This window comes from Notamacropus eugenii, chromosome 2 (genome assembly GCF_028372415.1).
Source record: "Notamacropus eugenii isolate mMacEug1 chromosome 2, mMacEug1.pri_v2, whole genome shotgun sequence".
Classification (NCBI taxonomy): Eukaryota; Metazoa; Chordata; class Mammalia; order Diprotodontia; family Macropodidae; genus Notamacropus; species Notamacropus eugenii.
Window position 1 is genome coordinate 356,721,210 of NC_092873.1, and position 18,533 is coordinate 356,739,742.

Here is an 18,533-nt window from a genome sequence, read left to right on the forward strand (position 1 = left end):
AAGTTGCCTATTCTCAAGAATCTCAAAGAATTTTGCTAAAATCTATGGCTATATATACCTGTATTAAGTAATAATAAGGTCAAAGTTTCTTGTTTTATAGATGACGCAGGAAGGGCAAATGATGAAGTTGCATTTTTCCAATTATCTTTGTTGGATATTGGAGGTTAAAACTCTATCATCTAGTTCTTAGACCTCTGTATAGATATGACCACATTCCTTGGAAGTTAACACTGGGGAAACTGAAGGTTTCACAACTTAAAAGCAATTGTAGAGAAATCTTTATTTTGGTGAAAAAGAGTTGAGTTGGAGAATTGGGCTGAATCTAGTAATATGAAATCCATTAGAGATAAATGCAAAGTCTAACATATAAATTCACAGAATTAACTTCACAAGTATAGGATGTCAATGTGTGTATCTAATGAATGGTAAATGAAGATGCTAACTCCAGGTTATATCTGATCAATGTTTGGTAACAACAGGTCACTTTCAGCTGAGGATCAACATGCATCCACATGAAACTACTATAAAGAAAAGGATGTCAACTAATCTTTGAAACCTGAACAAATGCACCATCTAGTTAATTCCCATTCCATCTACAAAATGACCATGCTCAAACCTTCCTTTTGTGAAATAGTAGTACAAGGAATCCTCAGTGCATCTAATCTATTTATTTGTCATACCATTTACCTCTAAGCATTGAAAAGATAGTTGTCTCTAAGTTAAATGTGTAAAGGTTAGAATATTTACATTCTCAGTTCACAAAACAAAATAATCACAAGTCATTGAATCATATGGTTTATTGACAAGAGTATAAGGAAAGTCATTATTTCACTTTGTGAGAGGCGAGGGTCCTTGATAATTTCTTAGATGCTCATTCCAAATAAGGTGTTCTGCATTTTTCAGTCACCTAGGTATGTGCCATGAGTCAAATCCTTAAGAATATGCCTTGTTAGGTGAGTGACGGGCAAGGGATAGAAGTTTAATTCAGAGAAGGTAGAAAGATCCAGACTTCTGGAATTTGGTAAGATCTTTGGAGAAGTGGGTATGACTAGGAAACAGACTACAGAAAAACATTACATGTACTTTTGGGGGGAAAAAAACTAAAGAGAGATTTCTCTTCTATTTGTGTTTGTATCTATAAAATTAGTTTTTTTCATGATTAGAAGGTCCACAACTTTCAGTCAAGAAAGTAGCAAAGATGCTTTAAATTTACTTGCACTGATTGCACTAACAGTTAATTTGCAACATTCTTGCAAATGTTCTGAGTGAAGAAGGGTATTTGGAGGGCCTTGAAAAAAAATCCCTTAGAAGAGTGTGATCAATGAGTTTCTTATCTCTTGTTACCATAAAACATCCATCAGGCTTTCTGAAAGCTAATTTCCTAGTAGAACGTTGTCAAGTTTGATCAAGTTTTTCTGACTTGTTGAACTTGCCTTCTTTGTGTAGTTGCTTATACCCTCTCTTCTATTTTTTGATTTGAGATGGCATAAACTTGTCATCGACTGCTGCTTTCACAGTTCTTATCGCATGTACGAGAGTCTTTGCTGTGGGATGAGAGATACAAATGAAAGTTAATCTTTTTTCATGCATATTAACATTGCCATTCACATTTCTCTGTCTCTGTCTGTCTTTTATTAGTGTTGGGGATTTCTAACTATCAAAGCTCCTTCCACCAATGCAGATCATTGTCAACTCATCTGTAATTTACCATGCTAAGATCATAGATCTACATCTGGGAGGGACCTCAGAGGCCATCTATTCCAAATCCCTCATTTTATACATAAGGAAACTGAGGAATTGAACCCCCACTAACCATGGAGATTAATTCTTTGTGTAAGACAAGGTTTTGAAGTCAAGACTCTTGACTTTAAACTCAGTTCTTTCCACCTTGCCAGCTGCCTGGGACAACAACAGATTATGTGTGCTGCTCAAGATCACTTAGTATTTGTCAGAAGTGGGACCTGAACCCAAGTCTATCTAAATCCAAGGTTGGTTCCTTTATCTACTGTGTCATACCTCTTCTCACCAACTCTTACTACCAAACTTTAAGGTAGCATTATTTTGTATTTAAGCACTTCCTTAAAAGATTGGGCAGCTAGGAGCAACAGTGGATAAAATACCAGGCTTGTAGTAATGAAAACTCATCTACCTGAGTTCAAATCTTGCCTCAGACACTTACTAGCTGTATGACCCTGGGTAAGTCACTTAACCCTGTGTGCCTCAATTTCTTCTTCTGTAAAATAAGTTGGAGAAGGAAATGGCAAACTGTTCCAATATTTTTGCCAAGAATACCCCAAATGGTGTCATGGAGAGTTGGACACAACTAAAATGACTGAACAACAACAAACTCCTGTAAAAGAACTTTTAATTTACCATTCCAGTTCACCCAGTTAGTTGTATATGATCTTAATTCATATAATTATATGATCTTAATTAGTTGCTACAAAGAATAGCATTTCACTAATTGAATAAGAAACTAAACCTAATTGAATGTACCACTCAATTAATTACCATTCCATCTACATAAAGACTATGCTCAAACCTTCCGTCTGTTTACTTATTAATGCAAGGAATCCTAAGTCTGTCTCATCTATTTACTTATATCTTAATGATGTTGGGCAAGTAAGCATTGAAAAGATAGTTGTGTTTAAATTAAATGCAATGTCTGTAGCAAAAGTTTTGACTATATGACTACATATATATATTTATACACAGACATGACAGACATGTACACACGTGTGTATGTATACACAATATGTGTATATAATTGGAGTGCATATATATGTATAGACACATATAGACATATAATATATCTATACATCCATACGTAAATATACATACACACCATATATATATGTATATGTATATATATATATACATATACATACATATATATATATATAGCTTTGTAGATTGCAGATTTGCTATTGCAGAGTGTATTCCATACCTTAGGAGACAGTCTTAGGGAGTTGCTGTTCCTGAGAAATCCATACCTTGACAGCCATCTAGGTGATTAGGCCTTCCACATTGTGTTCAGTCCCTGATTTATCTCTGGGCTTTAGTCTAAACCTTTTCAGTTGGTGAGATCTGATATAACTTATAATGCACTGGTGTAGCCTGTGAGAATCTCAGGTCGCCTGCCTGCCACAATGAGGCCCCAGAATGAAACTTTAATGAAAGAGTCTTATAGATGAAGGCAGAAAATGTAGCAGGCTCTTGAATTTCATAGACCAACTCTCCCTTTAGGTTTATAATGATAACCAGAGTAAAATACATATACCAACCTGATCCTTTCCTTCCAGAATCACAGAAAGCTCTTATACATACTTAGCCATTTCCTCCCTTCCAAACCTCTATTAAGGAAAGTTAAATTTTACCCATTGGTGAGTGGTGGGAGTATCCCTTCTATTATTTTCAGGAATGTCAGGCTTTAATACTGAAGTCATTGAATCAGGCTGTTTTAGCATTGAGTTGCATCATTCCTGACTCTTGGTAAGTTACATGAATAAAAAGTTCATCAGAACCATAACTGGAAATTTTGGTGCCTGGGGAAAATTCATTTGTGGGGGTGGGTGTCGCAGAGGATAGTTTCTTTGATCCCTTGTAATTGCACTGAGAGGAGATGGACCATCTCCTAGAGAGTTTGGACACAGATCAAATGAATTCTGACTCCACCCCTGAATTCATGGAAGGAAGCAAGGTGAGAGATGCAGCAAGCAAGGAATACAGGGGTAGAGAAAGTCAGGCCTCTGTACAGGGGCTAGACCCTGGGGTGATACAGTGTTGCACAAGTCCTGAAGATCAGAGGACCACCATGACTAAGAAGCCTGCCCCACCCTAGATCAGGCCAAAGCCCCAACTGCCCTCCTCTAGTTTTCATTCTAAAATTCAGTGTTCCAGGTAATGTGAGCAAAAAGTAGAATGTAGAATAATTACTGCTTCCATACCTTCCCTTCCTGGGTGATGCTGTTTTCTTGGAGGAAAGAGAAAGAAAGAAAAACAATTTAGTATCATCCTCATAAATGCATCCTCTCACTATTCAACATTTAGTGTTTGACTATCCACATATGATGTTCTCTTTGGCTAATCCTACTCTGCACTCTAGGACATGTCATTGGGGTAAAGTCGTGACTTTCCTTTAAGAGAGGGGTTCTGAACTTGGGGTCCACAGATTCATAACAGGCTTTGGCACAGATTTCATGGGGCTGTGTGAACTTGGATGAGTAATATAAATCTTTTTTCTTCTTCAATATAATTGGTTTCTTTTATTATCTTTTGCATTTTATTTTATGAACTTAAAAACCTTATTTTGAGGAGTTCTTAGACTTCATTACACTGCCAAAATGGGTCTGTGACACCCCTCAAAAGTTCAGAATCCCTGGTTTAAGATTATGTATATGTAGCAACATTTTCCAAGACTTTAAATTGCGTGTGTGGGTGAAGAAGAGAGGAGAGAGAGAGAGAGAAGAAAAAGGTGAAAGAAGAGGAAGAAGGAGGAGGAGAAAGGGGAATGGGAAGGGGGAAGAGATAAAGGAAGAAAAGGGGGGAAGGGGAGGGGAAAAGGGTGAGAGTAAGGGGAGAGGGAAGTGGAGGAGGAAAGATGGGAAAGGGGAAAGGGGGAAAAAGGGAAGGGGGAAGAAGAAACGGGGGAGGAATACAAAGGAAGGCAAGTGAGAGAGGGAGAGAGAAAGCATAAAAGGGATCTGTGAAGGAGGGGAAGAGAGAGACTATTAGTTTTAAGGTCCTTTCAATAATTCTTTTGCTTTTATATTACAATAGTTCCCTTGAAAATGGTTCACATTCAATTTTATTCAAAGATATGCAGATTTCCTCAGAAGTGAACCTTAAGACACCTACATCACAGTTCTAGTGCTGGTTGGGACAGCTCTGCAAGTCAGTGGGAGTCCAGTTCTGGCTTCTCTTTCCACCCACCCCCAACCCTACTAGGCACAACCTCTTCCAGATCATGGCCTTACCAGTGCATGGGACGTGGCTTCGGACGTGACTGCGGAGGTGACCGCGGGTGTGAATGCGGGGGTGACCGCGGGGGTGACCGCGAGTGTGAATGCGGGGGTGACCGCGGGGGTGACCGCGAGTGTGAATGCGGGGGTGACCGCGGGGGTGAATGGGGAGGGAAACTGACATCCTCTCCCTCGAGGAGGCGGCGGTAGGTGGCAATCTCCATCTCCAGGCGGGTCTTGATGTCGAGAAGTACGTTGTATTCCTCGTTCTGTCGTTCTGTGTCAGATCGGACTTGAATCAGCTGAGCCTCTATAGCGCTTATTAATGCTTGAATCTGAGCCAACCTCGAGCCGTAACGGGCTTCAGTCTCTTCCAGGGCGCGCTCTAAAGACTCTTTCTACATTTAACGGAGAAATACACGATTTAATCCAAGTAGCACACGCACCACTTTCAGGTTGACAAAACACTTTTCGCACTATCAGCTGGTAAAGCAGATCGTGCAAGCATCATTGTCTCCATTTTACAGATGAGCAAACTGAGGTCCAAAAAAAGTTAATTCCCTGGTCACACAATTAATAATTACCCTAGGTGGATTCTAATCCAGATCTTCTAACTCTTGCAAACATTTTCCTCCAAGCTGTGGGATCTATGTAGAGCTCCGTGGATAGATTTCAGAGGGTCTGTGAACTCCCATGGGGGGAAAATACATCTTTATATTCAGGAACCTCTAAATGAGACTTAGAACTTCCATCATTTATGAATGCAGACAACAAACCGCTGAGTGATTTTGTTGTCAACAGAAATTACAGATCTTTTCATGTCACATTATAGTTGGGGCAAATATCTCAAAATGCCATTTATCCTCATCACTACTTTGAAGTTACTGTAGTTATGACCACATTCCCAGATCACACATGACTGCAGTCTTTCGATCTACAGATGTTTGTGACATGACTGGCAAAATGTCAGGGTCTGTAGGTTTTACCAGACTTCCAAAAGGATCCATGACATAAAAAAAATGGTTAGGAACTCGTTTAAGAAGATTTGATTCATGAAATGAGGATTTTTAAAAAGTTTACTTTTTAAAAAAGTTTGATTTAAAAACTATTTCAATTGTCAGTACTAGTATTAATTATTAATTATTTTTAAAACTAATTTTAAAATAAATATTCAAATAATTTTAAAATAACTATTTTAAATAATGAGAATAACTTAAAATAATAAAACCCTCTTTCCATTGGACAAATATAAAGATACAGGGCAGTATGCTAATACAAATCACTAAAATAATCATTAGAGACATTGTACCTATAAGCAATATTATGTTATACTATGATTGTGTCTTAAGAGATAGAGTGACATAGTGTTTAGAGGGCTTTGGAGTCAGGAAGACCTGAGCTGAGTTCTGACTCTGATATATGGTAAGTGACCATAGGCAAGTCACTTAATCTCTCAGTGCCTCAGATAACTCTCTAAGACTATAAATTATAAATGAGTCATCTATGATAAGTGGCAGAGTGAACAGAAAACTAGACTTGGAATCTGGAAGACTCATCTTTCTGAGTTCAAATCTAGCCTCGGACATTTACTAGTCCTGTGACTCTGGGCAAGTCACTTAACCCTGTTTGCCTCAGTTTCCTCATCTGTAAAAATGAGTTGGGACAGGCAATGACTAACTACTCTAGTATCTTTGTCAAGAAAACCCCAGATGGGGTCATGAAGAATAGAATACAAGAAATGATTGAACATCTATGATATACATCCTTAGTAGAGGAAATTTCCCTACCAGGTGTTTCCTGAACTAATGAAGTTATCAAGTTGAATTGTTCTCAATAATGTAGCTTGATATATACCATATATTGTATATCACCACATTAGTGTGCTCATGCACACATGTGTGCACACACATGTATCTCTATGTAGTATATATTATATATACTCTATATTATGTATGTATGTGTATATATTGGTTGGTCATTGTTCATTCTCAAAGAGGACTGAAATGACATCAGCATGTTAGAATCAAGTTACAGTGTGTCCAACTGTGTCTGATCAGATCAACATGAGCTCAGAATGTTCTACCACAGGTTGGGCACAAATAGTCCATGTGAACATTGGGGTGCATTGTCTAAATCTGCATATATACACACACACACACACATAATATGTATGTATATGTATGTGTGTAGACATATATGTCGATATGTGTATATGAATATGTATGTGTATTAGAAGATATGAGTGGCAGCTAGGTAACAAAGTGAGTAAAACACCTGCCCAAGAGTCAGGAGAACCTGAGTTCAAATCCAACCTTAGACACCGGACACACCTACTCTCTGTGTGATCTTGGACAAGTAACTTAACTCCAATTGCCTTGCTTTCCCCCCTCCAAAATAAAAAGGTATGAGAGCCAGAATAGCGTAATGGAGAGAGAGCTGGCCTTGGAGTCAGAAAGATCTGGGTTCACATTCTACCTCTTACACATACCAGCTGGGTGATTGAGTGATAGACAAGTCTTTTAACTGCCAGGCAACTTTCACTCTCTAAGTTACAGAGGAGTTGCCAGTCTGCATTGGTGGAAGAAATTTCCCTACTAGGAGTTATTCACATCAATGACTTAATAGGTCTGGAACAAAATCCACACAAAAAGGTCACTAGTATATGCCAGATTATGTTATGTTATATGATATGATGTCAGATGTACTTTACCATGCTGTACTGGGTGTGGAGCTCTATCTCCATATTCTGATAGTTGCGTCTCAGCTCGGTCACTTGGGCCTCATTGGTCTTTATCTCATCGGTGCTCACTCGGACCACTACTTGCAGATCTTCAATCTAAAAGTCAAAAAGCACAAAGAAAAAAAGTAGTCATTTAAACTGCTTCCTCATTTGGGGACTATCTGAAAACGTGGTCTTCTTTCTCACCCTTTTCTCAAACTGTTCTTTGGCTTCCTGAAGATTCTTCTGTGCCATGAGTTCATATTTCTGCCTCATTTCATTCATGATGGTTGCAAGGTCATGGCCGGGAGCAGCGTCCACTTCCACGTTGACAGTTTTACCCAATTGTCCTCGCAAGTTAGCAATGTCCTAAGAGAAATACATCTCCATCAATTTTGTTCTGAAGTTCATTCTCGCACTTCTAGCTAACTTCAGAAGATACCAGTGGCCTTATTGCATTGGCCTGAAAACTAAAAATGGATCAGAATGAGAGAAAGAGAAGCATGATCAATCCCCATATCTCCTGGTGAGTGACAGTTCTGTTGGAAGGGCTCATAGGATCCCTGGGCTAAAGAGATGACTCTTTTCTTACCTCCTCATGGGCTTTTTTGAGGAAAGCCAATTCTTCAGTCAGACTCTCAATTTGTATCTCTAGGCCTGTCTTCTGTAGGGTGAGATCATCAAAGAGTTTACGGAGTCCCTGCAAATCAGCCTCCACAGACAATCTCATCCCATGCTCCGTTTCATACCTATCAAGTAAGTAGAGCTGTAGTGAGCAGTTATGGCAAATAGAGAAAGCAGCTTGTCCTTTTCTAAGACAAAGGGGAAGGAGAGAGGGGAAGAATATGGTGAAGAGAGATGCCAAGGACAGACTTCAGACCTTAAGGGACCCCAAAAGGGGAGGAAATACAGGGACATTGACCCATGGAGACCCTGGGAGACTGTGAGGTCATTGCTATGGAAGGAGGAAGGTGGGCATAGGCTAGAGAGGAGCACTTGCAGGGGGACAGGAGTAGGTCATATAGTAGCTTCCTATTTTAACTAATTATTTTTGCTGATGAGCTTAGTGGTTTCTACCTGCTGAAGGAGTACAAGTGCACTCAATACCTTTGAACTTTTGGTACCCTGGGACAAAGATCTGCTTGCCTTGTCCTAGTTAAAGCTCTGAAAAAAACAGTGTCCTGCAAAGGTCTGTTCCTTCTTTGTCTATTGTCTTTGTGTTAGGACTATAAAGTAATAAGGCCTTTTTCTTTTTTTGGAAGCTGCCCAGTATCTATCTGTATGGTACAGTGGATAGAGGGCTGGACCTGAAGTCAGGAAGATCTGAGTTCAAATGTGGACTCACACAGGTGTGAGACCCTGGGCAAGTCACTTAACCTTCATTTGCCTCAGTTTCCTCACCTGTAAAATGGAGATAGTAGTAGCACGCATCTCCTGGTGTGGTTTTGGAGCTTCAAGTGAGACAAGTGTAAAGTACTTAGCACAGTACTTGGCACATAGTAAATGCTTTATACATTATTATTATTTTATCTGGCACATACTAGGTGATTTGCAAATCATTATTTTCATTACTATTATGTTATTTTCAAATCATCCAACCTGTTCCTCATCTGTCAAATGAGCTGGAGAAGAACATGGCAAATCTCTCCATTATCTTTGCCCAAATGGGGTCATGAAGAGTCATACATGACTAAGCAAGTTTTTTGCCCTCATTCCTCCTACTTTTGTAGTTCAGAATTGAAAATATTTTTAGGTCCATAGAAATCTTTCCTCATAATTCTATGAAGCAAGTATTATTTTCTCTATTTTACTTGTGAGAAAAATGAGGCTCAGAGGTTGTGATTTGATCAGGGTTACAGAGACAGAGCTGGGTTTTGAATCCATACTGGGGCTCATGGGTACAAATTACAAGAAGGTACCTTTCAATTCAACTAAAAAAGAATTTTCTAATGGTTAGAGCTGTCCAATAAGGAAATGGCTTGACTTTTGAGACGGTGAGTTCCCTGACACTGAGAGTACAAACTGGATGACTCCCTGTCATGAATACTCTCAGAGCGATTTTTGTAGTAGGTGAGAGATTAGACTAGATGAGGTCTAAGGTCACTTCCAACACGGATTCAGTGGTTGCTTCTCAGATAAAGAGTTGTATGAAAATTCGAGGAACTAGAAAACGACTCTACTCCTATTTTCCTACAAACCCAAAGAACTCAGTTATTTATTGAAAATTAATTAATAGTTGGTGTGCCAGATAACACTGGACCTTAAGTCAAGAGGACCTGAGTTCAAATCCAGCCTAGATATTTATTATCTATGTGACTCTGGGCAAGTCACTTAACCCCAATTGCCTCTTTAAAAAAATTAATTCTTTAGCTAGGTTTCACAGTTGTGGTCAGACTTACTTTATTCTGAAATCCTCTGCAGCCAGTTTAGAGTTATCAAGCTGCAGGACACAACGGGCATTGGCCAGCCGGGCATCCTTAATCTGGAAGAAAGGTTGATAGAGAAATACAGAGAAATGAACAACTGATGAGAAACTTCCAATAGCTAAATTTATTTTAAAATAGAATTACCTCAAATTGAAATCTGTTTTGGAGACAATAATAATACGTCATTTAAAAAAAAGAAGTGAAAGGAAATTCCAAATGCTCCAAACTATTAAAAGGCAATGTAGCCTAGTAGACAGAGTGCTATCCTCAAAGCTAAAAAGACATGGGTCCAAATCCTGACTCTGACACATATTGATTATGTGAACCTGGGCAAGTTACTTACCTTTCACTGCTTTAGGCCCCTTTCTAGGCCTTTTAAATTGTAGAGAAGGAGTCAACCTGTCTTATGAGAGGGAATTTCCTCATCTTCTAGGAGAGGTGGGGAATTTGCAGCCTCAAGGCCACATGTGGCCTGCTAGGTCCTTGGCCTTTTGACTGAATCCAAGTTTCACAGAACAAATCTTTTTATTAAGGGAATTTGTTCAGTGAAGTTTCGATTTGGTCAAAGTACCACACTTTGGCCTAGATCCTACCTAGATTCACCTAGATCTTAGCTCAGATCTCACCCAGGACACAAACTATGTGACCATGGGCCTGTTTCTATACCCCTGTGCCAAACATAGTGCCCAGCATGTAGTAGGCATTTATCGAATGCTATTTGGACAAATAAGTAACTTAACCTCCCAACTGGCAATTCTAAGACCATGTATTGTAGAGGAACTGTTGAACTGCTCTAGTAGAAGGACTTTCCACAAACTAATGAAGTCACTGGTGTAGACCCCTCCTCTTCCAAAAGCTGACATGACTACAGTGCCATACTATACAATATTCTAATGCTGTGCTATTATACACAGTTTTAAGCTATTAAACTTCTCTAAGACTTTGGAGACACTGTATAGATACATATACACATACATACATACATATGTGTATCTTTCTCTCCATCACTACTTTCCACTTTTCTATCATCTGAGAGTGAATGTAAACTGAAAGTGTTTCTCTTTTGGCCAGAAACCCTGGGGGTCTTTCCCTTCCAGACTGATTTTGGTTTTTTTTTTAGTTTGGGTAAATGAGGTTATTCTTTGCCTCCTTTCTTAATAGCCTTAATCACTGAACTGGTGTTGTCTCAGTCAAACTGAGACCCTGAAAGACCTTAGCTTAAAAAGGCCAATGTCTCCCATTGCATCTGGGGCCATCTCCAGTCATCCTGGTGTATATCGTGCCACTGGATCCAGATGAGTCCTGAGGAGAGAGTGAGGCTGGTGACTGCACAGCCCTCCCTCATTTAAATTCAATTCATTTGCAAGTCATGGCATCACATTCCTAATGTCATGGTCCTCTTTGAGGATGAAGGACAAAATACAACAATAATTATCAATCAATCTATCTCCCTCTTTTCTTCTCTCCCTCCCACCATCTCTCTCTCTGTCTATCTATCTCTCTGTCTATCTATCTATCTATCTATCTATCTATCTATCTATCTATCTATCTATCTATCTATCTATCTATCTATCTTTCTATCTATCTATCTATCTATCTATCTATCTATCTATCTATCTATCTATCTATCTATCTATCTATGTTTCTATCTATCTATCTAACTATCTATCTATGTGTCTATGTCTTCAATAGTAACTTATTCATTCCTCTCAGTTTTCCTAATGGTAGATAGTACCTGTATTTTGGGATAGGGATAGAGACTAGGCCTATGAAACTTCTTGGAAATTCACTCTACCAATGCATATTAGTACCTTCTTTTCAACTCAGAATCTTATATAGTTGCCTAGAGCACTAAGAGGATAGGTGACTTTACACTGCCATGATGCGTCAGAGGTAGGACTGGATGACAGGTTTTATTGGCTTTGAGGCCAAACTGCCTCCCCAAAGTAAACGATGATCTCCATGTTACAGAGGCTCAGAGAGTTGTCATAGTATGACAGTCTTAAGAAGAGACCTTAGAGAACACCTGGTTTCACTTTCACTCTTCCTCCCCCCCCCCCCCATTTATAGATTAGAGTTTCATAGATCCAGGGTTTAAAGGTGCCTTAAATATCACATAGTCCAACCTCTTCATTTTATAGGTAAGGACAATAAGGAGATGTTAAATTGCCCAGTCACATTCCTGGTACATGTCCAAACCAGGATTTGAACCCAAGTTTTCTGACTCCAAATTCAGTGCTTTTTTGTTGTTTATATTACCACCACCAGCAGCAGTTTCTACATTCCTCACAAATTAGGATTAGTCTTAGAGAACAGCCCTTTCAAATCTGTCTATGTATATCTAACTACATTAATGGTTTCTAAAAAAAACCATTGCAATTACAATTGGCATATTGCTTTACAGTTTATGAGCTGTGTCCCCTTTATGGGATCTCATCTAAACTTCCAAAATTCCTGTAAGGATCAGAGTTAGCCTGTATACTTGGATCATCTACAAAATTCATTCAGAAAATTGTATGAAAAGAAGGTTATGGACAAGAAGGATGGTTCCCCAAGCTCTAATTGTTTTTAATAAAGCTATGTCTTCACAAGAAGCCTGGAGAGAATAACCTGATAGAGGAGATAAAAATTATTATACCTTTTGCCTTCTGTGGGAGGAGTCATGAGTCCCCACCATGGCACTCACAGGAGTTTTCTGTAAGTGATTTAACTAGTTGATAGATATATCTTCAGAGAAGTGGACTCACAGATAAGTAACCTTTGCTTTAAGGATCAAAAAGGAAAAGATGATGAAAAGACACTTTCTGATTTGTTAATAGAGAGTTCCAAGAGCAAAGGCTCCCTGCCAGAACTATAAGCTTTCTTTAAGGCCAAAGTCTATTTAGGGCTTGAAATTGATAACAGAGTGAGCCCCACCTTTCCTGTGTACAATAGCTTTTGTGGTAGAAACATCACAGGTGGAAAGATTACTGGCTCAGCAATGAGAAGATTGAGGTTAGAAGCCTGCTTGTGGGAACCTTGGGGAGGTTCTCTCCAATGTGCCTCAGTGTTGGTTGAAAAATGAGGCTGGAAGACAGGACTTCTGAGGGTCCATCTAAAGCTATAATCTCATGAGAGATTGGGAAGATATCAAATAGAGAGAATGAAATGTTGGTTTACAGTAGTAACAAGTTTATCTTGTACTTTCTCCCACAATAAGTCTTGTTTCTTGTTTTACTGATGAGGAAACTAGCTCAGAGAGGTTCAAAGATTTGCTAATATTTACAAGGCCAGTAAGTATGTAAGGTAGAATCTGAACCTGGGTCTCAGGCTCTATCCATTACGAGTTACTGCCTTCCAAGTAGTATTGCTGGAAAAAAAAATAGCAGTGGTGGCTAGGATAGGATAATAGGCTTAAAATAAATTCAGGCATTATTGAGTCTTCTTCCAAGCATGGCTAACCATTTTCTATCCTGTTTCATAGCATTCTCACTATACGTATCTGGGGCAATATGTTGGTCATCTATATAGGTATTCAATACGAGTTGGTGCACATCTACATAGAGATTCAATATATATTGGTATTCTTGTATATAGGTATTCAATACTTGTTGGTGTTCTTCTGTAAAGTTTCTGAGAGTGAAGGAAGCCTTTGAAATTATTGGAGGAAAGTATTGTGAACAAGGCAATTAAGAGGCAGCTACTATTATATTTCTCAAAATTTAAGTCCACGAGAGAAGACTATCTTATTCATTTAGGTCTGAGAAGTGACAGCCAGGCAAGAACTTACTCACAAAATAAAGACATAATTATAGGCAGAATTTAAATCATCATTATGAGAGATGACTCTGGAGAGAGCATGGAACAGTGTAAAGCATGCTGTTTCAGGAGTCAGAGGACTTGGGTTCAATTCCCACCTTTCATAGTCACCTCTGTGCCTCAGTTTCCTCCTCTCTAAAATGAAGGTGTTGGATTACATGGCCTCTGAGTTTCCTTCTAGTTCTAGATGTATGATTATTGTGTGGCCAACATTACTGCCCTCCATCTATCTTTCTGAGAAATCCCATGGATCTGATTTGCCTTGAGAAGCCACCCAAGGGGCAGCTAGGTGGTGTAGTGGATAGAGCACTGGCCTAGAGTCAGGAGGACCTGAGCTCCAATCTGGCCTCAGACGCTTAACAACTGTGTGTGACCTAGATCAAGTAACTTAACCCTAGTTGAATCAAAAAGAAAATAAAAATGAAAGAAAAACAAAAGTCATCCAACATCTCTTACCTTATTCTGGAGATCTTCAATTGTTTTGAAAAAGGCACTGTAGTCGCGGCTTAAGGTGGGAGAGTTCTTCTCATACCATTTCCTAATATGTATTTCCAGGTGGGAGTTGGACTGCTCCAGAGAACGCACCTTTTCCAAGTAGCTGGCTAGACGATCATTGAGATTCTGCATTGTGATTTTTTCATTGCCAACATAGAAGTCTCCACGGAGGCTACCTCCAGAATTGGTCACATGGCTAGTGCTAGAAATCCGGATACCCTGACCTCCAGCCCCACCATAGACACTGGGGGCATAGATATTTTGCATAGTTCCCTTCCTAACTACTGGCCCACTGATCTGGCTAGAGGAGCTGCTGCTTCTGTGGAAGCTTCTGCGAGAGAAATCCATGACTGGAGTTGAGGACAGATCACTTGGATCCTCTGGCTACCTACAGGTGGTGGAGTGAAATCTGCCTCCTGGGAGATAGGGATATTTATAAACTGGATAGACTCCACCTCTGGTGACACCCACCCTTCCTGTTACCCATACTTATCCATTCTTTACAGGTATCCAGAATTTGGCAATATGAGAGGGCTCAGAAATGACCAAAAGCAGTCTTCCTCTGGGGGTAGGAGTGAGGGTAGAAATTTTTTTTTAAATGTATTTATTTAACTTTTACCATTCATTTTCCAAAAAGTTTGGCTTCCAAATTTTCTCCCCATTTGTTCCCTCCCCCCACCCCAAAATACTGAGCATTATAATTGCCCCTATCACCAATCTGCTCTCTCTTCTATCATCACTTCCTTCCGTTGTCCTCATCTTCTCTTTTGTCCTGTAGGGCCAGATAACTTTCTATACCCCTTTACCTGTATTTCTAATTTCCTAGTAGCAAGAACAGAACTCCACAGCTGTTCCTCAAACTTTGAGTTCCAACTTCTCTTCATCCCTCCCTCCCCACCCATTCCTTTTAGAAGGCAAGCAATTCAATATATGCCATAGCCGTGTAGTTTTGCAAATGATTTCCATAATACTTACGTTGTGTAAGACTAACTATATTTCTCTCCATCCTATCCTGCCCCCCACTGCTTCTGTTCTCTCTTTTGATCCTGTCCCTCCCCATGAGTGTTGACTTCAAATTGCTCCCTCCTCCCATTGCCCTCCCTTCCATCATCCCCCCCACCCTGCTTATCCCCTTCTCCCCCACTTTCTTGTATTGTAAGATAGGTTTTCATACCAAAATGAGTGTGCATTTTATTTCTTCCTTTAGTGGAATGTGATGAGAGTAAATTTTATGTTTTTCTCTCACCTCCCCTCTTTTTCCCTTCACTAAAAAGTCTTTTGCTTGCCTCTTATGAGAGATAATTTGCCCCATTTCATTTCTCCTTTTCTCCTCCCAATATATTTCTCTTACCACTTAATTTCATTTTTATAAGATATGATCCCATCCTATATAATTCACTCTGTGCTGTGTGTGTGTGTGTGTGTGTGTGTAATCACACCCATTACCCAGACACTGAAAAGTTTCAAGAGTTACAAATATTGTCTTTCCATGTAGGAATGTGAACAGTTCAACTTTAGTAAGTCCCTTATGACTTCTCTTTGATGTTTCCCTTTTCATGTTTCTCTTCATTCTTGTGTTTGAAAGTCAAATTTTCTTTTCAGCTCTGGTCTTTTCATCAAGAATGCTTGAAAGTCCTCTCTTTCATTGAAAGAACATTTTTCCCCCTGATGTATTATAGTCAGTTTTGCTGGGTAGGTGGTTCTTGGCTTTAGTCCTAGTTCCTTTGACTTCTGGAATATGATATTCCGCGCCCTTCGATCCCTTAATGTAGAAGCTGCTAGATGTTGTGTTATCCTGATTGTAATTCCACAATACTTGAATTGTTTCTTTCTAGCTGCTTGCAAAATTTTCTCCTTGACTAGGGAACTCTGGAATTTGGCCATAATGTTCTTAGGAGTTTCTCTTTTTGGATCTCTTTCAGGAGGTGATTGGTGGATTTCTTGAATAATTATTTTGCCCTCTGGTTCTAGAATCTCAGGGCAATTTTCCTTGATAATTTCATGAAAGATGATGTCTAGGCTCTTTTTTTTTGGATCATGGCTTTCAGATAGTCCCATAATTTTCAAATTGTCTCTCCTGGATCTATTTTCCAGGTCAGTTGTTTTTGAAATGAGATATTTCACATTATCTTCCATTTGTTCTTTCTTTGGGTTTTGGTTTGTGATTTCTTGGTTTCCCATGAAGTCATTGGCCTCCATCTGTTCCATTCATATTTTTAAAGAACTATTTTCTTCAGTGAGCTTTTGGACCTCCTCTTCCATTTGGCTAATTCATCTTTTTAAAGCCATCTTCCCCTCATTGGTTTTTTTCCCTCTTTTGCCAGTTGAATTAGCCTATTTTTCAAGGTGTTATTTTCTTCAGCATTTTTTTGGGTGTCCTTTGGCAAGGTGTTGACCTGCTTTTCATGCTTTTCTTGCAACTCTCTCATTTCTCTTCCCAGTTTTTCCTCCTCCTCTCTAACTTGATTTTCAAAATCCTTTTTGAGCTCTTCCATGGCCTGAGCCTATTGGATTTTTATTTTGGATGTTTGGGATACAGAAGCCTTGATTTCTATGTCTTTCCCTGATGGTAAGCATTGTTCTTTCTCATCTGAAAGGAAGGAAGGAGATATCTGTTCACCAAGAACGTAACCTTCTATGGTCTCACTTTTTTCCCTTTTCTGGGCATTTTCCCAGCCAGTGACTTGACTTCTGAGTGCCCTCTCCACACCCACCTCGCCTCCAGATCCTCCCAGCCAGCACTTAGTGTCTGAGATTCAAATGTTGCTCCCCAGCCTCACGGCTTTCGGCGGGTCACGGCTACCAAGGTAATTTCTGCATAAATTACTCAGTAGTTCCCATAACCTGAGCTTCCATGGTCCTCTTCAGTCCCTTTCACGTGTGGTACGTAGCCAGCCAACTGCAGTGTTAATGTAAGGTTAATGGTGGGTGGGGAGAAGAATTGAAAATCTTCCTTGCCCATTAATGGACCTTCATACGTTTTGTTAATTTCTGTTGAGGCACTGGGTCACAGGGTCGTGTCTCCAGCTCTGAAAAGTGTATAAATACTCTGAGGTAAGGTTTTACTTTGGAACTTAGTCATTAGAAGTGTTTGTTTGGCTAGATGAGACTTTGGGTAGCCACTAAGGAGTTCCTCTGATTTTGAAAACCCAAATGTTGGTGCTTTTCTCTCTGGTAACTATGTATGTATTGCTTATGGTCAAACAGTTGGAAGCCCTCTCTGTTGGTCTTTATATCTCTGCTTGTATTTTCTCTGACGTTCAGGGTGCTGTCTTTTCCCCCTGAACTCAATGAATGATATATGTGTTTGATTAAAGTGATTATTGACTCCTCAAAAGTTGCTTTCCTTTTAGAAAAGCAGTTCTCAGAACCTGCACAAGAGGCCCTCCTGTGTATACCGGGGTCCTTGTTGATATACCAGCCTAGACTTTGTCCAAGTGATAGGACCCCATCTGGCTCTCTCTGACTTCCAATGTTACTCCCTAACCCACTGAGGTCACAGGAACACAATGACTTGGATTCTAGCCGCTTGGTGACTTGGCTCAACACTTATCTTGCCTCAGTGACTCCAGGTTCCATACAGATCTATGAGAGTTATAGAATTTGGCTATTATATTCCTGTGTGAGACTGGATGGATGAGCTGGCTGTTATGGTTGAGAACATGGGCATACTTGCTGTGCTAGTGATACAAATGAGGAAGTTGGGATACCAGGCCTGGGGGCAGTGGCTAGGCTCCATCCTCTCTGCTCTTGAGCTCTCAGTCTACCTTTGGGAAACCACCTGCTTTTGATCTTATTCATAAGACTTATAGGATAGACTTTTTAAAGCACACATGATTTATTAAAACACAGTAAAGGAAATCAATATAAATGGAATTGTCACATGGCAAGCTTTAAAGAAAGTGCTTCATATGATTTTCCCCTCCTCCAGCCTTCTTAACGATTCTCACTACTTGGGTCATGGAGAGAGGGATTAGGGAGGAGCTCCATGCTGAGAATGTCTAGGCAAGTAATTGGAGAAAACAGGGAAGAAGCACTGGGGTTTGAAATAGGTCTCTCAGTTCAACCTCATGGAAGCTATGGTTTCCCAGCAGTTGCCAGTCTGGTCTCAGTTTGATGATGTGTCTTGTATTT

The 18,533-nt window shown here is 39.7% G+C and overlaps 1 protein-coding gene across 1 annotated transcript; it reads right to left on the minus strand.

Annotated features, from left to right (window-relative positions):
- Positions 1-782: 782 nt before the first annotated feature.
- Positions 783-14,747, minus strand: LOC140523057 (keratin, type I cytoskeletal 20-like). The gene is made up of 8 exons (XM_072638138.1): positions 14,361-14,747; positions 10,080-10,162; positions 8,273-8,429; positions 7,888-8,049; positions 7,672-7,797; positions 4,977-5,359; positions 3,948-3,973; positions 783-1,544 (listed from the first exon to the last, which is right to left on the minus strand). Coding segments are annotated over exons 1-7 (1,299 nt in total). The 3' UTR covers positions 783-1,544; positions 3,948-3,972.
- Between the last annotated feature and the right edge of the window lie 3,786 nt (positions 14,748-18,533).

Excerpts from the sequence above, each read along its gene's own strand:
- LOC140523057 (XM_072638138.1), bottom strand. The coding sequence starts at position 14,747 with ATGGATTTCTCTCGCAGAAGCTTCCACAGAAGCAGCAGCTCCTCTAGC. Across the intron at positions 8,050-8,272 it reads TCAAAAAAGCCCATGAGGAG|GACATTGCTAACTTGCGAGG; the intron begins GTAAGAAAAGAG and ends TATTTCTCTTAG. Across the intron at positions 7,798-7,887 it reads AAGAACAGTTTGAGAAAAGG|ATTGAAGATCTGCAAGTAGT; the intron begins GTGAGAAAGAAG and ends TTTGACTTTTAG.